The sequence below is a fragment of the Ruditapes philippinarum genome, unplaced genomic scaffold (genome assembly GCF_026571515.1).
Source record: "Ruditapes philippinarum isolate M1 unplaced genomic scaffold, ASM2657151v2 ctg6379_1_1_1_1, whole genome shotgun sequence".
In the NCBI taxonomy this organism is placed as follows: Eukaryota; Metazoa; Mollusca; class Bivalvia; order Venerida; family Veneridae; genus Ruditapes; species Ruditapes philippinarum.
The window spans coordinates 10,463-34,203 of record NW_026863411.1 but is presented as its reverse complement, the minus strand read 5'-3'; the positions used below and the strand labels follow the sequence as shown (position 1 = coordinate 34,203).

General features: G+C 32.2%; 1 protein-coding gene across 23 annotated transcripts; it reads right to left on the bottom strand.

Moving 5' to 3' along the window:
- Positions 1 to 2,680: 2,680 nt before the first annotated feature.
- Positions 2,681 to 22,450, bottom strand: LOC132722055 (uncharacterized). Of its 23 annotated transcripts, none has more exons than XR_009624566.1 (16): positions 22,294 to 22,418; positions 21,893 to 21,964; positions 20,360 to 20,432; positions 19,698 to 19,799; positions 16,466 to 16,503; positions 16,092 to 16,167; positions 14,242 to 14,453; positions 13,708 to 13,765; positions 13,345 to 13,406; positions 12,690 to 12,797; positions 12,272 to 12,391; positions 11,982 to 12,092; positions 11,303 to 11,366; positions 8,347 to 8,365; positions 4,416 to 4,453; positions 2,681 to 2,781 (listed from the first exon to the last, which is right to left on the bottom strand). XR_009624566.1 is itself a non-coding variant. In XM_060706458.1 (16 exons), exons 1-14 carry the CDS (start codon positions 22,369 to 22,371, stop codon positions 8,348 to 8,350), a joined length of 1,260 nt encoding a protein of 419 aa, XP_060562441.1. In that variant the 5' UTR covers positions 22,372 to 22,420; the 3' UTR covers positions 2,681 to 2,781; positions 4,416 to 4,453; position 8,347. The 23 variants fall into 23 exon arrangements, 20 of the variants coding, with proteins under 20 accessions (XP_060562441.1, XP_060562440.1, XP_060562442.1 ...); XR_009624567.1 differs by lacking the exons at positions 8,347 to 8,365; positions 11,303 to 11,366 and adding exons at positions 10,163 to 10,198; positions 10,425 to 10,458 and having other exon boundaries at positions 22,294 to 22,417; XM_060706458.1 differs by lacking the exon at positions 11,303 to 11,366 and adding an exon at positions 9,052 to 9,183 and having other exon boundaries at positions 22,294 to 22,420.
- Positions 22,451 to 23,741: the final 1,291 nt, after the last annotated feature.

Below are 23,741 nucleotides of genomic sequence, written 5' to 3'. Positions count from 1 at the left end.
TTCCTTTCCAATCTGATCAGATCAATTATGTACATATAAAAAATCTTTCAAATATCACAGAAACAATTCTCATTAATGATTTACAATATTATGACAATATGACACTATATATATACAAATAACATAAATTTGAGACAAACATAATTTTTATTACTAAACAAGATATGTTTGTAAAACATGTATGCCCCCTATCAGCAGCCAATTAGTCATGTGATAAGGTTATTATGCATGACGTCTGACCCAGTGATCAAACAATTAATAAGGGTTATAAAGTATCTACTGGTCATGACCTTGACCTTTGACCCCTTGACCCAAAACTCAATAGGGGTCATCTGCTGGTCACGACCAATCATCATACAAAGTTTGAAGTTCCTAGGCCTAGGCGTTTTTAGTAAATTGATCAGAAACCGTTTTTACCTACAAGGTCAATGTGACCTTGACCTTTGACCCCTTGACCCCAAAATCAATAGGGGTCATCTGCTGGTCATGACCAATCACCATGCCAAGTTTGAAGTTCTTAGGCCTAAGGGTTCTCTTATTATTGATCAGAAACCGTTTTAACATACAAGGTCAATGTGACCTTGACCTTTGACCCCAAAATCAATAGGGGTCATCTGCTGGTCATGACCAATCACCATGCCAAGTTTGAAGTTTCTAGGCCGAAGCGTTCTTTAGTTATTGATCAGAAACCGTTTTTACTTACAAGGTCATTGTGACCTTGACCTTTGACCCCTTGATCCCAAAATCAATAGGAGTAATCTGCTGGTCATGACAAATCACCATACCAAGTATGAAATTCCTAGGCCTAAGCGTTCTTGAGTTATTGATCAGAAACCGTTTTTACTTAAAAGGTCAATGTGACCTTGACCTTTGACCCCTTCCCCTAAAACTCAATAGGGGTCATCTGCTGGTCATGACCAATCATCACACAAAGTTTGAAGTTCCTAGGCCTAAGCGTTTTTAGTTAATTGATCGGAAACCGTTTTTACCTACAAGGTCAATGTGACCTTGACCTTTGACCCCTTGACCCCAAAATCAATAGGTCATCTGCTGGTCATGACCAATCACCATACCAAGTTTGAAGTTCCTAGGCATAAGGGTTCTTAAGTTATTGATCCGAAAGCATTTTTACCTACAAGGTCAATGTGACCTTGACCTTTGACCCCTAGACCCCAAAATCAATAGGGGTCATCTACTGATCATGACCAATCACCATCTCAAGTTTGAAGTCCCTAGGCCTAAGGGTTCTTTCATTATTGATCGGAAACCGTTTTTACCTACAAGGTCAATGTGACCTTGACCTTTGACCCCTTAATGCCAAAATCAATAGGGGTCATCTGATTGGTCATAACCAATCACCATACCAAGTTTGAAGTTCCTAGGCCTAAGGGTTCTTTTGTTATTGATCAGAAACCGTTTTTAATTAAAAGGTCAATGTGACCTTGACCTTTGACCCCTTGACCCCAAAATCTATACAGGTCATCTACTGATCATGACCAATCACCATACCAAGTTTGAAGTTCCTAGGCCTTAAGGTTCTTTAGTTATTGATCAGAAACCGTTTTTACCGACAAGGTCAATGTGACCTTGACCTTTGACCCCTTGACCCCAAAATCAATAGGGGTCATATACTGATCATGACCAATCACCATACCAAGTTTAATGTTCCTAAGCCTTAAGGTTCTTTAGGTATTGATCGGAAACCGGTTTTACCTACAAGGTCAATGTGACCTTGACCTTTGACCCCTTGACCCCAAAATCAATAGGGGTCATCTACGGATCATGACCAATCACCATACCAAGTTTGAAGTTCTTAGGCCTTAAGGTTCTTTAGTTATTGATCGGAAACTGTTTTTGCTTTCAAGGTCAATGTGACCTTGACCTTTGACCCCTTGACTCCAAAATCAATAGGGGTCATCTACTGGTCATGACCAATCACCATACGAAGTTTGAAGTTCCTAGGCCTTAAGGTTCTTTAGTTATTGATCGGAAACCGTTTTTGCTTTCAAGGTCAATGTGACCTTGACCTTTGACCCCTTGACCCCAAAATCAATAGGGGTCATCTACTGGTCATGACCAATCACCATACCAAGTTTGAAGTTCCTAGGCCTTAAGGTTCTTTAGTTATTGATCGGAAACCGTTTTTGCTTTCAAGGTCAATGTGACCTTGACCTTTGACCCCTTGACCCCAAAATCAATAGGGGTCATCTACTGGTCATGACCAATCACCATACCAAGTTTGAAGTTCCTAGGCCTAAGGGTTCTTTAGTTATCACTCGGAAACCATTTGGTCTACGGACCGACGGACCGACGGACCGACAGACCGACGGACCGACAAGTGCAAAGCAATATACCCCCTTTTTTTCAAAATGGGGGCATAAATATTGAGCAAACATCTCTGTCTGTTTCACAAAAATGAAAAGCGTAAATTTTTGCCCTTAATAAAAACACATTGAAATACAAGATTTCCCCAGTCCCTTTATGAGTATCCTCTGGAATTTGTGAAACGGAAATCAAAATTTATATGTTTCATTTCTTCAAAAGTCATTATTTTTTTCATATATACACATTGTTCCAATAATAAAATAATCTATGTGATAAAGACGCATGCTATTTATGGATCTAGATGATTAAGAGGCTTGCAAAAATGGCTGTATCTACAAGAGGATGACATCTAATGTGCTATGAAATCTTTATTGCTATATCCTATCTAATTCATCTGTTTGGGAAAATTTATTTTCAAAACTCTGCAGCGTAAGGCGTTCTCCCCGAGTAGTTTGTCTGGAAAATAAAAAAAATAAAGAAATGTTATAACGCATTTATTGTTACAGCAAACAGTGCAATAATTGTCATTTTGATATTTGACAGGTTCCACAACAGCATATTTATTTAGTATTAGCATATTTGTTTATTGACTGCATTTCTATATGAGATTTTATTTTGAGATTGACTTATAATGTTCATAGCACAATCTACAAATGTGTGAATAAAACAATTTACATGTATATGATTGATAAGTATGTTGCATGTTATTTTTGTATAGTCAGTTCATAATTAATTTTAAATTTATCATAATTATATACAGTACTTCTAGATTTTACACTCTTATAAGAATGATTTGAAGTCTTAATTTTATCTATATATACTCACGTATAATATACTCATTACAAATGATATCCATAGATAAGCTGTTTTGATTTGACATTAACAAAATTAATATATTCTGACCTCAAATTTCAATAAATTATTGTGTTTCAATAAAAAAATCAACGAAAATAGAGTTAGACTGGAAGAAAATCACAACAGAAAAAACATACCTATAAAAATGTACTTAAAATAAGAAAAAAAAAACTGTGTAAATTATAGAACGTCTTTTGCAATTTAAAGAGATAATTGTTGTAGTAAACATGGTTACAGTCTATTGAGTATATTGAATAACAACAGCAAATAGACATGTGTTTATACAATGCAAAGCATACAGGAATAATATTATTTTTGGACAGACATCAAGCAAAACTATTATTAAAGCTTGCAATAAAGAAAAAAGTACCAAATGCCCACACAGTAAGTATTATGCAAATAGTGAAAAGAACAAAACAAAGAAAATATATATGAATAAATTAAACTGAGGCTGATTACAATATGCACTAAAATTAGAACTGCTTGAATATGATTGGGTAAAAATATACAAAAAATGAAACATGATTGGGTGATAAAAATAAAATGCATTTAATTGGATGAGGACTATTGATAAGCTGATTGGATAATTAAATAAATGAATGTGATTGGCTTAAAATTTTAAACAACCAAATTGATTGTCACATCATATTAACATAGTGAACCATAGCTGGAAAAAGTAATGGTCATATCAATTATATAGAAAATTTAAATTAGCCTAGAATTTACTGAAATTTTCCAAAGGCAGTTTGAAAGATAGTTTGTGTAATAATCTTGTGTATACATGTTTAATAATATAAATACTCGGGTTACAGAGTAAATTGAAGGTTTCTAGTTATCTGTGAGGAAGGTTTGAAGGATAGGGGGAGGTTTTTTTTTTATAATTACCAGCACAGATCAACACCTTTTGATAACCTCTGAGTCTGACTTGACCTTATACTACTTGCCGTCTAATTTTGGTATTTTGATACAGAAATATCAAATATAATAACATATGGTGCAGACGGCCCTCACTCTACTTCTGACTGCTAAATAATAACAAATTCAGTAAGTTTGTATTTTAGTACTGAAATCCTCCAGAAATGGTTCCTAAATTGATACAAGTCCATTATGCTAATTTAGCAGGGTAAAATTGTAAAGAAAAAAGGGGACAACTAGCAAGAACTATAATACATTGCTGAACAGGAAAAGACAATCTAGCACATTTTAGTAGGTATTTAATCTAGTGTAACAATTACCTTCAAACACGTCCCATGTAATTTCTTACATCAATACTCTGCAAGGAGCAGAAAATATGTTAAAACATTAATTGATTACAAAACTTGATACAATGTTTATGCTCAACTGTCATTCATTACAACAACCCTTATTCAGCGTCAAAGATTTATCAAGATGTCAGGGCTAAAATTATGGGCTTTTTTTTGTGTGGTAAATTTGTGCCTCATGGAAAAAAAACTCAATTAAGTAAGGCTTTTGCTAAGTATAGGCTTTTGCTATATTATGTATTCTTTTGGCGGTTATCATATTTGGTAAAGCTAGATTTTGCCATCCAAATCTATCAAAATAGACCATCTTGTGAAAGATTGGAAACAAAATTGTTTTATTTCATAAAACCTGCAAATCTTCCTTTAAACTTAATGAAACTCATTTTCCCTGCCACATTTTTTTTAGATTTTTAGACCAATTATTGGCCTTACCAAAAAAAGTACTTTAAATTTAATGGATAACTAATGTATGTCAATGAGTCTAATTGCTATAAAATGCCAGATGTTGATGAAAACTGACCTATATACCAATATCAATTATATAATGGTAACAATCACACACTTCACACAGGGCTATCATCTAGCAAACACTATTCTATACAGCTAGTTCACAATCAATCCTCGATCTTTTTTTTAAACTTTTGCAATATTGTTATCTCATTTACATTTGGTCTGATAAAAATCAGAAGTATCAAGTAAACATAATGGCTCTTCATGTTATTTCATTATCAAAGAAATTGTGTGGATTGATATTCATATATCAGTAATTTAAAGTTGTATGATTATTAATTATGTATGTTAAATTGCAAGTAATATTTGAGTTTCATTTTTTTATTCATTTTATGTTTATTTGGTTACTGAGAGACACATCAGCAGTATAATATGTGTTGCCTTAGTGCAATAACGGAATATTTAGTCCTTCTTAATTTAATAGCCCTTTATCAGTTATTGCACTAAGTATAATTATAAGGTCTAATTTCCTTTCTTTTCCTCGAATTTTCTGATGAGCTTTTCACTGGATTATTATTATCATCATTATTATTATAGTTTGTTTGTTTGTTTGTTTCATTTTATGCCTTTTCCCAACAGTATTTCAGTCATATAGGCGGGTAGTTTGCTAACCATCGTTCCTGGAGAGTTACAACAGTACTAGACTACCTTCCTCCGTGCTAAACTACCGAAGCATCTCCCAGGGATCGAACCTAGGCCAGAGAGGTAACTGGATTATTATTATAGTATCATTTACTATCTTATAGCTATGCTAATAAAACAAGATATGTTTGTAAAACATGTATGCCCCCTATCAGCAGCCAATTATTCATGTGATAAGGTAATTATGCATGACTTCTGACCCAGTGATCAAACAATTAATAAGGGTTATCAAGTATCTACTGGTCATGACCTTGACCTTTGACCCCTTGACCCAAAACTCAATAGGGGTCATCTGCTGGTCAAGACAAATCATCATACAAAGTTTGAAGTTCCTAGGCCTAAGCGTTTTTACTTAATTGATCAGAAACCGTTTTTACTTACAAGGTCAATGTGACCTTGACCTTTGACCCCTTGACCCCAAAATCAATAGGGGTCATTTGCTGGTCATGACTAATCACCATGCCAAGTTTGAAGTTCCTAGGCCTAAGGGTTCTTTTATTATTGATCTGAAACCGTTTTAACATACAAGGTCAATGTGACCTTGACCTTTGACCCCAAAATCAATAGGGTCATCTGCTGATCATGACCAATCACTATGCCAAGTTTGAAGTTCCTAGGCCCAAGTGTTCTTTAGTTATTGATCAGAAACCGTTTTTACTTACAAGGTCAATGGGACCTTGACCTTTGACCCCTTGATCCCAAAATCGAAAGGGGTAATCTGCTGGTCATGAAAAATCACCATACCAAGTTTGAAGTTCCTAGGCCTAAGCGTTCTTAAGTTATTGATCAGAAACCGTTTTTACTTACAAGGTCGATGTGACCTTGACCTTTGACCCCTTGACCCAAAACTCAATAGGGGTCATCTGCTGGTCACCACCAATCATCATACAAAGTTTTGAAGTTCCTAGGCCTAAGCGTTTTTGGTTAATTGATCAGAAACCGTTTTTACCTACAAGGTCAATGTTACATGACCTTTGACCCCTTGACCCTAAAAACAATAGGTCATCTGCTGGTCATGACCAATCACCATACCAAGTTTGAAGTTCCTAGGCCTAAGGGTTCTTAAGTTATTGATCGGAAAGCATTTTTACCTACAAGGTCAATGTGACCTTTCCCTTTGACCCCTTAACCCCAAAATCAGTAGGGGTCATCTGCTGGTCATGACCAATCACCATACCAAGTTTGAAGTTCCTAGGCCTAAGGGTTCTTTAGTTATTGATCGGAAACTGCTTTTACCTAAGAGGTCAATGTGACCTTGACCTTTGACCCCTTGACCCCAAAATCAATAGGGGTCATCTACTGATCATGACCAATCACCATACCAAGTTTGAAGTTCCTAGGCCTAAGGGTTCTTTATTTATTGATCCGAAACTGTTTTTACCTAAGAGGTCAATGTGACCTTGACCTTTGACCCCTTGACCCCAAAATCAATAGGGGTCATCTACTGATCATGACCAATCACCATATCAAGTTTGTAGTCCCTAGGCCTAAGGGTTCTTTCGTTATTGATCGGAAACCGTTTTTACCTACAAGGTCAATGTGACCTTGACCTTTAACCCCTTAACTCCAAAAGCAATAGGGGTCATCTACTGATCATGACCAATCACCATATCAAGTATGAAGTCCCTAGGCCTAATGGTTCTTTCGTTATTGATCGGAAACCGTTTTTACCTACAAGGTCAATGTGACCTTGACCTTTGACCACTTAACCCCAAAATCAATAGGGGTCATCTGCTGGTCATAACCAATCACCATACCAAGTTTGAAGTTCCTAGGCCTAAGGGTTCTTTTGTTATTGATCGGAAACCGTTTTTTACCCAAGAGGTCAATGTGACCTTGACCTTTGACCCCTTGACCCAAAATCGTTAGGGGTCATCTACTGATCATGACCAATCACCATACCAAGTTTGAAGTTCCTAGGCCTTAGGGTTCTTTACTTATTGATCGGAAACCGTTTTTGCTTACAAGGTCAATGTGACCTTGACCTTTGACCCCTTGACCCCAAAATCAATAGGGGTCATCTACTGATCATGACAAATCACCATACCAAGTTTGAAGTTCCTAGGCCTTAAGGTTCTTTAGTTATTGATCGGAAACCGTTTTTGCTTACAAGGTCAATGTGACCTTGACCTTTGACCCTTGACCCCAAAATCAATAGGGGTCATCTACTGATCATGACAAATCACCATACCAAGTTTGAAGTTCCTAGGCCTTAAGGTTCTTTAGTTATTGATCGGAAACCGTTTTTGCTTACAAGGTCAATGTGACCTTGACCTTTGACCCCTTGACCCCAAAATCAATAGGGGTCATCTACTTGTCATGACCAATCACCATACCAAGTTTGAAGTTCCTAGGCCTAAGGGTTCTTTAGTTATCACTCGGAAACCATTTGGTCTACGGACCGACGGACCGACGGACCGACGGACCGACAAGTGCAAAGCAATATACCCCCTTTTTTTCAAAAGGGGGCATAATTATTTATTGTATAATGTACTATGAAATTTGAACACATATATAAAGGAGGGTCAAATAGTTATTTGTGTGATACATGATCAACTTAGATTTAAGAGCCCTAAGACAATTACAATGTTCATATTTTTCTAAAAAAAAGTCTGATCTACATGTAGCTGCTGAAAACATAAATTAAATTCTTTAACCTAGCATCAAACAAAAATCATCTTTATAAAAATAAAATGCTATAATCAAAATAATGGCATCTTCTTGAATTAAAACTACAGTTTACGTTGTTTACCTTAATAAAAGAGCTGTCTCTGAAAATAGTTATGTTTTATATGTATATCTTGTTATAATTATACAATTGAGCCGTGTCATGACAAAACCAACATAGTGCGTTTGCGACCAGCATGGATCCAGACCAGCCTGCGCATCCGCGCAGTCTGATCAGGATCCATGCTGTTCGCTATCAGTTTCTCTACTTGTTATAGGGTTTGCAAACCCATTATGTTGGTTTTGTCATGACACGGCTCAATTAATTTTTGAACTACTTCTATAATGCAGTATATGAAAATATATATTTGAGAATATATATATATTATTCAGAACTTAAACAACATTAACAGAAAACATTCCATAGTTAGTCTTACATTATACATGTATTTGCCGGCTTTTCAAATTTTTCAGCTGTTAAAAACATAGATTTGTTGTTAAGGGAACAAAAAACATACATTGAACTGGACAAAAATTTTCAAATAAAAACACTGATTTAACATTACAAACACTTTTTAATAAGAGTAATATGTGACATAAATGCAACATTTAATCATACTTTTGCAGTAACAAACTTTGCTACACAAGTATTATATATGCACCATAACTGCAACATATTATTATTAATTAAACATTTGACGTGACACACTTTTTAAAACACGGGAATAATGCGACATAAACGCTATGATTATATACACGATTATTCTACCACTGTCTAAGCTAGCTTTACCTTAAGTTCGCCCTGTGGATATTCATATAAATTCTTATGTGTGCTGTTAATGGTTATGCGTGGTTTAAACGTGTTGAGAATTTCGTGCGGTGCCATCTCTTCTTCCAATCTAACTTTGTTGTAATACTGACTCTTTGAGTTCAATAAACAACACAGATTAGTACTTTAATTATATACTTTGTTACTATTAATTAATATTTGGTTACAAAAATGAAATAATGAAAGCCCTCTTAGATGAAGAAAATGATGACATTCTCAGTTAAATTTTTTCACTGCTTTTTCATGAATGTGGTGAAAATTTGATAAAAATCAAACTCAAACCGCAATATGCAAGAAATTGTTTAAAATTGTACACAGTCATGTATTTAGGAATAACCAGGCATGAATTATTGAATCAATTGAATCATTATCCAGAACTCAGCAAATGTGGGTTTTTCGATGCTAATCCCCCGGCACCACCAAACTTTTACCATTATAGCTTCATTGACACTATCTGTCACAATAAATTAGTCAACCTGTTGCACTTAATTTTGAAGCTGATTTATACCCCTGATTAGTTGTGAAAAACCCAAATAGTCTTAATTCCTGAGTAAGTCTATTCACATCTTCATCAAAATATCAAAATTAATATTCATATCTGTCAACAGATTTATATTAAATTGAAATATAAAATAACCACTTGTAACACCATAAAGCACTTAATAACACATATAACTTTGAATAAAATGTACAGGACATTCTGATGCAAATTGTTCCTAATTTGCTTGCAGTTCTCTTATCAACTTTCCTTAATTTGTAGAAGTTATCTCACTTAGAAAAAATTAAACTTAATATTGTGAATATGTAATAAATTACATATTGTCATTGGGAAACTGTAACTATGGAAGTCTTTAAATTAGGTTCAGAATATGGCTGATGATATTTTTAGCTTAAATCATAAAACCAGTCTAAAATATTGCCATTTGATTTGCTGATTCAAATTTGAAATAAACCAATAGGAGAAAAGTATTTAACAGACTGGTCTTGTTGAAACAAAAAAAGGTGCAGTGCCTTGTGTAAAAGCTTTCCCTTTAACCACAAATACTTAAACCACCTTAAAAAAAATTCTCACATAAATGTATTTATAGGGTTCCATTTAATTAATCAGCTGAAAAGAAAAATTAGTAATCTTAGTATTTTAACAATACATCAAAGAGAAAGACGATAAAAGGGTCACACACACAAAAATATACAAATTTAAAAGTATTCCTTTGAATTTTAGTAATTGAAGGTGTATTATGGTTATTTTTATACTTTGTAGTAAAAGGAATTGTGGTATTTCAGGGAATTTGGACAACATAGAGATAATTACGTATATGAACTTGTAACTCTACCTTTCTATAGTAAACTTAACTCATTCCCATAACCCTAGAAATAACATCATAAAATTCATCAACAACTTTCAAAATCCATTTATAATAATAAATTTTATAATTATAGAGGATACTAAATGAGTGTAGATTCAATACAGAATTTATTGAATGAGTTGTATAAAATTATTTTATGCTAGCCTCTGGCGAGTGTAATATTATTTTATTCAACAAGTTCAATAAATAAAGAAATGAATCTACACGAATATAATATTCTATTTATCACATAACCAACATAAGAACTGTTTACAGTGAAAATAATCCCTTTTCATAATTGACATGCCTATAGTGTAACACTAACATTTAGCGCGTCTTTACGCTATGTTTGGGTAACGCAAATGACGTCACAACAAATATATGCAAGGCTGTGCAATACTGTTTTTTATGGAGTTGCAAATGCAACATGGGTATGTGATAAAACGGTTATAACCTGTGATACATAACATTGAACTTGCTAATAAAAAAAATATTATTACAAAATACATGCACATTGATTTTGTCAAAGGGAGACTACTCAAAGATCTGCTTATCTCGGTGACTAAATCTCAATAATTTTTTTCATGAGATGACAGATAGTGTGATGATTAAAAGAAATGAAAAAAAAAGTGTGATACCAATTAAAAGCTCTTGATACTGTTTAAATGACAGTATGCTCTATCTAAATGATAATTGCTGTGCAAATTAATCAAGCTTGAATTTTAAATTCTCCCCCTATTGCTATTATAATAGACTCTTCCATAATCAGTAGCAGAAGAGTCCATATTACTGAGAATGGGGGAGAAAGCTTTCTGATTATCAAAAAAGCAACTGATATTATCCTATACGTGTATCGTATATTTCACCTTAACGATATAGTTCCCATCGATTCACATAAAAATAGTCGTGATCGTTTCGTGGTGTCCCAAGCTGAAAGCGACCAATTTCAAATTTGTTTGACATTAAACCAGTACTTCAGAATTTATTTTATGAGAAATTGTAAAATTTACTATGAACATCCTGAACTGAAATTCTTACACAGAAATGATGTCATAGGTACATGAATAATTTCTATACATGTATATATTTTAAACAATTTTCATCATACAAGTGTAAAAACAACAGTTGCAACAAAATAAAAGCTCTTTCATAGAGGACGAAAATACATGAGCAGAGGCACATAACAAAGTTTGGTCGAGGTTGCTAAGCAACACAAGTTACTTTGGTTCTCCTGTGAACCCATGAAATAGATTTTACATATCAGCAAAATCTTTTAATGAACTGTTCACTTTGTAAAGAAACAATTTTTATTTCAATTTTTTCTCAGAAACATTGTGAAGGATTTTTTTAGATGTTTCGTCAAACATTATTTCAGGCACAAACAGGCATCTGAGTAGAACTGCAAACCTTCCACAAGAAGGTTTCATCCCCCTGGCACATGAAAGTATTCAACATCTGAACAATATTCGAACTTGCATCAAAGAACAGAGGGTGAACTCAGTGACCTTAAGAAAATGTCTATTAATAGTAACATTGTTTACTTACAGTGCTTTGTGGATTATGGATGGCTTTGTCTAGATTAATTTTTCTGGTATCTGGACCTTTCACATTACCACCTCCCCGTCGTCCAAAGAAGCCATCTATTGTACGATAGTGCTGTAATATATACATGTAATTTATGTAGGTATATAGAAAACTTTTGACAGAAAAACACCATGAATTGAATGTTTTCTAATAACTTGTTTAGATTTGGACAAAAGTTTCCAATATTAAAAGCAGGAAATCCCATTGTGTAAATAAGGGGTGTAAGGTTGATGACAAAGAATGAGACAAACCTCTTTTGCTTGGCGTTGTTCCTCAAACTGACCTATACGGGTCATAGCATTTCTGTCTTCAATTTGGCGTTCTAAAAAGTCATGGTACTTCTTTTGTTCCATTCTTTCTGCATATGGTACCTGGAAAACAACGACAATATTTTTATATAGAATCTATCATAATTCTAAACATAAAGTATCATCATACATTCAGGTCCAGCAAGGTAAAAATTTTAAAAACCTCTCTTTGAACATAAACATTTAAGTTTACTTCACAAACAAATCATTGATTACTGATCACATAATATGTATTACTAAAAAAATTGTTCACATAACATAATTTATGCATTACTAAGTGTTAACTTTACAAATTATTTTTCACTTTAAATTATAAAACAATTATTTACATTCAAACTGCATACTTAATGAGTGAACTTACAGTGTTGAACATATGCGGTAAATGATGATGCTGGGATATCAAACCATTTTGATTGAATCGTGGGTAGCCAACCTTCTTCTGTCTAATTGCATCTGCTACCTCAACAAACTGTCAAAAAAAACATATCATTTATTTCAGTAAAAGATAAACTATTCCCAATGATATAAGTGTGAAATCTTTAAAAACATTCTTTAAAACACTTCACTTACTACTTACTCTTTAATGTATCTTTTTGCTTAATATAATGTTCTTCACACTAACTGTTGCTTATGATATTAAAAGCTATTTGAACCTGTCAACCACTTAACTAAAATGTTTATAGACTTTCTTCAAAGTAAGAATTGCCTTTTGTTAACTTAAACAATGTTTAACTTTACAATATAACACTTTCAATTATCTCTCATGAACAGATTCAATTAAACCTTGTCTGAAAATTTCAGTTTAAAACTTTGTTGTCATTGCCATCAAGGGATCTCCAGGGCTTTAACGTATGGTTAACACTTCAGACAAGTAATCTAAGGACTACTTGCAGTGTGGGTTCAAATCCGTCAAGGACAAGTTTTGCTTTGACTCCACAGAAGACAGGTTGAATATCTTGCAGATGTAGATGCTTTGATATTAGTTGAAAATATTTAAAATAAAAAGTTATACATACCTCTTGTCTATTGTATGCCTTTTCTCTCTCTTTTCTTGCACGTTCAAAAGCAGCTTGTTCACCTGTAAGAAAAGCAGTTGTCTCCCTTTAATCAACATTCAACTCTTCAACCTCTATTTGTTGAAACTATTTTCATTTATTAAAGATGATTACATGCTTTACAATCTCATTCACTTATTATTTGCTACAGTTATTTTTTATTACTTTTCAGAATTATGATTTAAATTGAATGACAAATCATATTATCAATGCTTATGCATAGCTTTAATAAGAAAGAAAATTTAAGCTCAAGTAGAAAAGAATCAAATTTTTATTCTGAAAGCCGTTTCTCCTGTAAAAATGAAAAAGAAGAACGAAACATACCAATTTCTTGGAGAAGCTCTCTCTTGTGTGCACGCCTTGCTCTTGCTGAATCAGACATCTGTAAAAGATGAGATCAAATTTATAATTGATATCCTGAATTTCCAAATATAAGACAAGTCTGCTATACAAATGTAGCATGATAAAAGTTAAGTAATAAATTGCAGACCAAATTATTCAGAAGTATTCCAGCTTATAATAAGCTTAATGATAATATTATAACTGATTATCTATGCTTTTCATAAATTTTAACTGTTTTAGTTCATTGGAATATTTAACTTACTCAACTTAAAAGTCTTAAATGGACTTAACCATTTTACAATCAGGACAAAACCAATAAACAATTTTAGGGTAAATTTCCATAATTTCCATAATAATTACTGACTAAATAGCAAACAGTGCAGACTATGACCAAAAGGCAGGAAAGTGTCGGATAATCTTGGTCTTCACTGGTTGAATGGGTAGAATCAGTCACTGCTAGCAGACTTAGAGTTAAAAGCATTTTACAAATCATTGTTTTAATTCAGTGAAGAATACCTCTCTTCCAAGATAACCCATTGATCCAGCAATACGTGTTCTTCTCTGGCCAACAGAATCCACCATTGGTGCTCCGCCCCCTTCCATACCAAATGGATTGTAAGGTTCCATTGGCTCTTTGTTTGGGTTGCCAAGGTTATGGGGACCATGTTTACCGAAAGGTACATCAAAGTCTGTCTTATATGTGGAGTCTTTGTTGTATAGCCTTCCAACTAGAGATAAATAAATATTTGAATAAATTTTTGAATAAAAGTGTCTATTTATAGAAATAAGTGTCTATTTATAGAAACAAGTGTCTATTGCAAAAGAAAATGCCTGTTTATCAAGACAAAGTCATGATTCAAACAATGCATATGGCTAGCAATAGGTGCATATCATTCACAAGAAAAGAATGACTGGACAGAAAACATTGAACTATACATTTTGACTCACAAGACATTCACAAATTAAGTAGAAAAAAAAAAGAATTTTTTATTTCAGAGAAAATACAAACTGGAGGTGTCATAAAAGTGACAAATACTTCCAACATCTCTATTATACAGGATTTAGGTAGGTCCATTTTATCATTACCATACTTTTAAAGGTGAATATTTGAGCTTTAACTTGAAGAAAGTCCTTGAAGGAAATATTGTTACTCTTTTTTCAAAACCTATTGCAAATCAAATAATAAAACTGAAAATTTATTAAAATACAAAACAATCAAACCATGCAATAATAAAGCTTAATTTAGTAAGTAACGTTTAATTAGGTATCAATTGCTTTCATGGGTATTTTTCTGTATTCTATTAACCAGTCCCACAGAAACAAACATTTAGTAATTATTTTAACAAACCACAAACATTGGAAAAACAACACATAGACAAAACATTAACATTTAACATTTCTTTTAGCATTTTGTTCTAATAATACAAATCTTTAGCAAATGGGCCAATAGGAAGATTACTTTACCAAATATGCAAAAGTGAGACCCTAACATCAATCTTACTTCTAATCAAGCACTCTTTAAGGAGCAAAAAGATCTTAATTATAAAAAGTGACTCAATACAAAACAGTTTAATCAGAACTTTTACTTTTGGAAAAAAAAGTCATATCTAGACAACTAAACCTCTTAACATGCAATGTCAAAAATCAAAGAATAGATAAGTTTATTACAAGTTTATTAAATGTTAACCAGATAAGGGTTAAACACAGCTGCAGTTTTTTTAAATTTCAGAAAAAAATGTTTATCTCTTCCCATGGACACTTTTAATTTCTTCACATATTGGTCCCAAACAAGTATTAAATTTCACACAATTTTTTTTTATCAACTTCTCTCCACAAGTGCTTGAGTACAAGAAGCTCACCAGGGACTCGTCCTTACGTCCAACAAATCTACATAAAAATCCCTCCCACCTGACACTTGAGCCTAGTGAATCTTTCTATTATCTAGATGAAGGACTGCCGTATGTCAGTTACATGTCAGTATTAAGACACTGTTATATTTTGTCAGTATAAAACATTAGTTACACATAGTTTTAAGTTACCTCCAGACCGTTCTGTAGGAATGAGATATGATATTCTAAAGATTTTATTCACGCTCTTGACACATAAAGTAAAATGCTTGACAGAGATAAAAGATGATAATATGAAGTGTCACCAGCATGATCTGTTTATTCTAAATTTAACAAATATTTTCAAAATGTTTTTTAATCCAAATTCAGAATGTGTTATACAAAACTTCAAATATATAAAACTATCAATAATGAATTCAATATCAGAACTTAAAAGAGATTTATAAAAAAAAATATGTGACAGAAAAAAGATATAAAAAAATGGCTGAAAATTTTAAATAAGAATGAGTATAAACCAACCTGGATGTCTTCTAGGTGACACATTGAGGTACTCTGGCACACTTTGCTTTGATTGTCCAAATATTTCACGATCCCTCTGAAATTATTTTAAGAATGACATAAGAATATAAATGCCATAAAAACATTATGTAACAGAAATTAATTTACTATGTAATAATGAACTTAAATTACAAATGCTTTTTCAGCAATTTACAATCTCTGGGAAAAGTGCAAGATAACATATTTTCAAAGCATTGTCTTCACATATAATATTACTTTTCTTTTGTTTTGCAGGTTTATTTGTTTCTGTCTCTTATTTGTTTTAACTATGAAGGTTAATTAGTAAGTTACACCAAAAGCTTAACTTAATCTAATACTTAACTTTCATTACTTACATTTGGTCTCCTGTTGTACATACGTTCTGTTTGCGGCTCTGAAAAAATAATGGAAGAACAAATTATATCTAATAAAGTCTTCAATATATATCTATGTCTTTATAATCCATATACATACAATTTGTATAATCACAATGATATCTGAAATGCAAATGTTATCAACTTAACATTTTAAAGCAACACTATAAATAAGCTAAATGCAAGCCCCACAAAGTCCTTGCAGTCACTTTATGGTATAATTACCAAAAGCCCCTCAATAATAATTATAACATGATAAAAAAAACACCTCAATTTCGACCTTTTACAAAGTTTACATTAAACATTCTTTTGTTTATCAAGAAGCTTTTTGTCATATATAGCTACATTAATAATGTCTTGAATAATGTTAGAAAAAATGTCATAAAAAATGGCATAATAAAAGATTCAAAAGTTCAAAATTAAAAATGTGTCTCAAAGATTTTGTTGAGTTTATATTCAGTTTAATTTAGTTGAAATATCAATAATATCAGCTTTAAGCAAAAAAATGTTTTTAAATATATATTGACTGAAAAACTACTTCTTGTTATTTTGTTCTATTCCACTGGAATTATCTATAAAGGAAGTAAATGTTAGTTCAACTAAATTTTGCATGCAGTTTTGAGTAGGAACAAAATTTGATTAATGTCACTATTTTCCCTTGTCTTCTTTTCATCTTGTAACATTTCCATTTTAAATACCATTAAACTTCATCTTGTACTTGTGCCTGTGAATTCCACACAATTACTTCCCTTTATGTAATTGTAGTATTTTATAAATTTGTCTCCTTTCTTCCGTAAATACAAAATTTATCAATTAGTGTCCTTTTTGCATTTTTTGAAATGTATTTTGAAGTTTATATCGGTGATTGGTTTGGATGATATCATTTTGTCAGTACGCTAAAATTGTCTGTTTATTTTGCTGCGAAGTTTTTTGCATAAACAAAATTTTCTTCCTTTATGTTCATGTAAAATAAATATGTAGTTGTCACCCTTTGTAGGAAACTGGTAATTAATAGTGACTTTAGTCTTGCAGCATAGCAGAACATATAAGAAATGTGAAAAAGATCTACTGATTTTCTATTTTCAAAGAGTGTAACAGACAGTGTCTTTTCTAGGAATTTCTTTATACATATATAAGTGAGTTTAATGTTACGACATACATATAATATAGACTATAAGCTGATTTGGTATAAAGTCTATCCTAAATGTCTCAAGTACTACAATAACTAACATTGGCAGTGATGGACAAGAGACTGATAACATTAGCATATTAAGCAAATATTTATGTCAAGATCAGCACTCTCAAAACACTCTCAGTCAAATATCAAAACAATCAAATACAAAAATCATAATTCAAAACTTAAAGGTAGAAAAACACACTTCAAAAATCACTCTGAGTCAATATCAAAAATCAGACATCACAATTATGTTCTTTTGGACATGTGACACTTTTCTACGGAAAGATTCACTCTCTTAGCACAAAGAAAACTTTCAGGAAAGTGAAAAGTTCAGGCAATTGGTCAATACACTCTCACACAAGTGAGAAAAGATAATACACAGACAGTGTCAGACAGTGAGTAAGTAATAGCTATCAAACTAGTATCGAAGACACTCAGACAATATATTGTAACTCTCAGGCAAAAATTTCTGTGACAAAGTTCACTCTCGTGCAAGGGACAAAATGACAAGGTAAAAACTCAAATGACACGATGATGACCTAGTGTATTTTCAGGCAATTTACAAACATCAGCGGAAGTCAAATAGAAAATGGTGGTGGTGTGGTGGTGTTGGTATTTTTCATTCCAGATCACGGCAGTAAGCCACACTGAATTTACCAGAGCGCAGTTCAGCAACTGCATTGTTCCTGGGCATGTTGCCAAGCAGTTTACCAGTACTAGTTACCTTTACTTTCACAAGGAACTGATGATAGCTTTTGTACATGCCAGAGCAGAGGTACAGTGGAAATGACCGTAGAAAGGATTTCATAATCACAACGAAAGAGATCTGCACCATCCGGGAATCAAACCCGGGTCACCTGATTCACAGTACAACACTCTTAGTCTACCTATTGAGATAACTGGAAAATACATTGAGGCAAGCATTTATTGTCTACACTCACAGGCAAGAGACATGCATAAATATCACACTTCTTTGGCCTAGGTCCAGTCATCATTGAAAACATTTAAGTCAATATTATAGTAACCTAGATATAGTCCTTATCATTCTATTCATGAAATATTCTGTTAACAATTATACATAATTGTATTTTATTAATACCTAGAAACAGTCCATATTTGTCTTAATTCCAAGTCAATTTATGAACCATTCTGTTTACAATTATAATATATTGCTATGAATAATACTAAGTCTTGTTTGGTTGGGTTTATATCCGGTTTATCTAAAAGTCAAACACCAGTCAGCATTGTACAAGTTTTCCTGAATTCTATACAAGTAATGACTGGCTTTTTCAACAACAGGTGCTACAGTTTCCATATAAGAAGCCCAGGAAAATAGTTTTAAACATAATTTTTTTGTCATTGAACAAATTTCCAAGCAATACTAAAATACTGACGCAAAATAAAAACAACCCCTAAACGACCCTTTAAACTCACAAACCATATGATGAATGTTTTGGAGGTCGTCAAAAAAACAATACATTACACAGTAACATCATCAAAGAATTTATTAGAATATCATGCAAGTCAATGTTAGGTGTAAGCATGAAAAATGTTATATTGCTAAAATAAACTACAAATGTATATGATAAAAAACTTCAGTAACATTATGCTAAATGTCTAGAGGAATATTGGAAATTATCTCAGAATCTATAGCTTACCAAAGTCGTCATACGATCTCCCACCTATAACAGTCAATTTAATCATTCTAAATAGTTCTTAGAATATAACCTTCTCATAAATTTGACAAGAGCACTACATGTGGTGTTAATGCTTGTCTGTCATTAAAAGAGAGCATAAGTAAAAAAAATTGCTTTCAGAATTATACCCCTTGTCTTACAACTGCATTTTGTCAAGATAAGCAAGTTTTCCAAGTTTCATGTTGATACCTTTGAAATGTTTGAATTATGAACTACATAAAAGTTTTTGCACTACATGTACATTGACGCAGAGACATAAAACTGATAATAAGATAATATTTAAAACCTCAACTTTTCCTTTGAAAAAGATGAGCTAAAAATTATAGAGATTTATACCTACCATTTGGGAAAAGAAAACCAACAAAGTCCTTCTTATGTAATGTTTTTCGTTTGGCTGTGAAGACATATAGAGGGGACGGTGCAACTGATATTGTGGGAATATCTGAGATAAGAGAGAACAGAAAGAAAGAGATAGAGATAGGTAAAGAAAGAAAAGGAAAAATGAAAGAAAAAGAAAAATGAAAGAAAAGGAAAATTAAAGAAAAGGAAAAATGAAATGAGGTAAAGAAAATTAAGCATCAAATATGGTCAAGTAAGAAACATAAAATATGTTATACATGTACAAAGACAAAAACAACATACAAATAAGCCAAAGTGCAGGAAACATTAAAAATATAAGATGAAATACCAAGGTAAACATAGTTATTGTAAATCAATTTGATTCAGTAACATTATTGCAATGTAACTAAAAATAGAAAAGAAAGGAGAGGAAAAAGACAGGACAAGAAAAGAATGTGATAAACAAAAGTGATAAACAAAAGGAAATAAAGCAGTCAAGTCCCTGAAAGATTTAATAATTAAAATTGCTAATAGAGATTGTGAAATTTTTTTATCAGTTTCCAAACATTTGTTACAAGATATGAGAATGAAATGATCAAAAATGAAAGTGATTTTTTTCCCTATTGCACAAGCAGATATAACATATCAAGAATTCTGTCTTACCTGACTGAGCCCTGGGTTCATATTGTTGTCTGTCCTCACCACGTCTGTATGCCATATCATCCTGAGCTCTCAACTGGAATATTAAAAAAAAGTTGGTCATATAAATATTATGTTTACCAACTATTCTTAGAAATATGAAGATCCCTCTGGAGCAATGGAAAAACAATTCATAAATGAAAATCACAGTCTTTGATTGAGTCATTCATTTATTTCATTTCCAACCCTTAACCCTTTAGTTTGTTTATAAGTCTTGTCCAACATTTAATTTAGAATAGTCCAGTTTTGAGTAGTAATTAAACAGGTTTCAGTGTCTAGGCGATGCTTTTAGAACTGTGAGAGCCAGGCCAACCTGTGCAGATGAGTAGTATGTCAGAGCTATATGACATGAACTTATTGATATCTAAAGTCATCAAAATAACAAGGGGCTGTCCAAAGACATAGTTGGACATGTCCATCATACAAACTATGCATGGTACTTGAGTGGTAAAACTATAACATTGCTAGAAATTGATTTGCAATTATCATAATTTACATTATGTTTGAATTGAACAAGTTTTAAACTTACCAATACTGTATTATATATTAAACCTATAAATTCTAATATGAAATAATGGCACAATAACTACAAAGCATGAAGAAATGACATGTTTCAGATTTATTTCAGTGCACTGAATGCATGAGAAAAAAAGAATGTGTCATTGGGATACATTACACAACTTTTAACTGAATAACCTATGATAACTGAATAACCTATGATAGTAATTATGTGATAAAATATTTCAATTTTCAATGTGCATGAAAGCATTTTTAAATACCAGAAATCAACACAACAATTATTAAACCAGCAAAATGAACAGTGTTTGTGATGAAACAACAAAAAAAGAACCAAGGCAGCCAAGAGAAGTAGTTATGACAATGCATACAAAACTGATACATTGTGTTCTTTTAAACAAAAAATCTTGGATAATTCATGCACTGATACTGTGATTTACAACACCCCAACAACAAGATCAAGCTACCCTGCTTTCTTCTGTAATGTCTAATTTTGGAACAGGATTATCCAGGTTGGTTTGACCCATTTTGGGTGTTTGAGCAGTTCTGTCTATTTCTAGAACTGGAGATGTCAGTTTATTTGGAGGCAAATCGGGTTTCACTTGAGGAGTTTCAGGTTTCGACAATGGAGATTTCCTGATTGAAGTTTCCTTCCAAAGTCTATTAGTAATTTGCTTAAGCTTTAAAGTGAAAAGAAAAAAAATGCTATCAAACCTTTCATGAACAGACTCGTATGAGATAATAATTACTGTAAAATTAATGATGAAGGAATTTATTTTAATATTATACATTGATGGAAAATGGGTGTATATAGTATGATATGTAGAATTCAAATAAAAATGAAGTGCACCCTTGTCCAGCTCATCATATCCCATGAGTGCAAAAAGAAAACATGCGTCATGAGAACATTAGCCTAAAAAGGTGCATGTAGTCCTTCATTTTATGCAAAGAAAAACTCCAAACACATTTGCTTAACATTACCTTCAATTCAGAGTCAATCAAAGGCCATGTTGGCTTGCCTGCCGGCCTAAGAAGATGTGGGGCATCTTTTTTCTATAAATATTTTTTTAATAATCCTTTTTAACTATTTAACAGTAAGTACAATTACCCAAGCAATGACAATCATTCATAACAATCTCTCCTAACTAAAAGAGAATTGTTGTAAGACTTTGTCTATCTAACTAAGAAAAAATTCTTTTTATGAACTTATTCAATTGTTGGGAAAGCAAAAAACAAAAAGGAGATTTAAGATATACCTTGTACAGAAATATTAATAAAATGTATACATTATTATATTAATAAAATTATGTTCTTAAGACAAATTTTGGATGGATGGATGATTTAGATGACAATGATATTATTTCTAAGAGTTTTTCACCTACCCTATCAATCTCTCCCTCTAGGTGCTTCATCATTTTAGCCTGATCCTCCAACATTTCTGAAAACACAAAACATATCATGTTTTAGCAAAATAATGACAATAACAGAAGTCTAAGATTTGTTGATTTTAACATCACGTAATTAAATCACAAGTAAAGGTATTTCACAGATATTTTCATACTTAATATCTAAGGTTGTATAAATGTTATTTACATTATATATTCAACAGTTGGTATGAATATTTATTGTTTAATATGTATACCTGAAAATGACCGATTTTTCCCTATTTATTTAAGCTTAATCCTTTTAAAGCAAGCTTTAAGCTTAGGCAAAATTTCATTAATATGATGTTAAAGAAATGACTCATTTAATATTTTAATATGTTATAGGGCTGGTACCCTTCCTTTTATTAAAGCAACAATTGTTTAATATGAATATATAAACACTATATAATTCCATCTTATTTGACTATTTTTGTCAAGTTCCAACACATTCAAAGGGAGACAATTTAGCTAGCTACATGTATAAGAACTTCTACTTCTTGCTAAAATATGCATGCAGAATTACCACTTAACTTGTTTACTCCATTTTTTAATGCTACAATGTGTAATACGTAAAAAACCATTTAATACAGTAGTATTTCAACATGGTAATTTTACAACAATGTATGCAATAACATACAACAGCAACAAAATTCCAACATTTTTATGGTAAAGCATTACATGTACATGTACATGTAGTTGCAAAATTTTCTTTTAAGCTGTTAAAATAAAATTGTAATGCAATAAATTACTGTTCAATTAAAGTCTTGATTATAGAAAGCTTCAAATGATGACATAGTTATAAAACATCTAATTTACATATTAATTATACAATGTATAGCAAAATTTAAACATTGCACAATAAGCAACACAAGTCATATCTGTGAGAATGAATTCTATAAAAGCTGGCAAACATAAAAAACACAAATTAAACTTGACAGCTCTACTTTACATATATTATATATCTATGATAAATACATTTAACAAGTCATTGAAAAAAATCTCACAATTCACAATAACTAAATTATAAATAAACACAAAATACATATTTTCTGTAACACAAAACATTAGGCAAATCTAAATATGTCACTATAATGATGTTAAAAGTACCGGGTAAGTTCCACCTGTAGACTGTGACTTGCAGTGTTCCAAATCTATACAGAAAGTGTGCAGACTGGTTTTTGTTCTTAAAAATTTGGGGCAAAATAGGTATGGTGCCAAATGGTTCTTGCTATGTGTGTGTCTATATATGTAAGTATAAACTGTACAATTTCAGGATTTCTATTTGTCCATCAACAGGTTATGTAAACATTAGACTTATCCACTTATTAATAGTCTCCATACAGATTTTGAAAAATCAAACTTTCTGTATTAACTAGAATAAGAGATGAAAATTTGTATTCATTAAT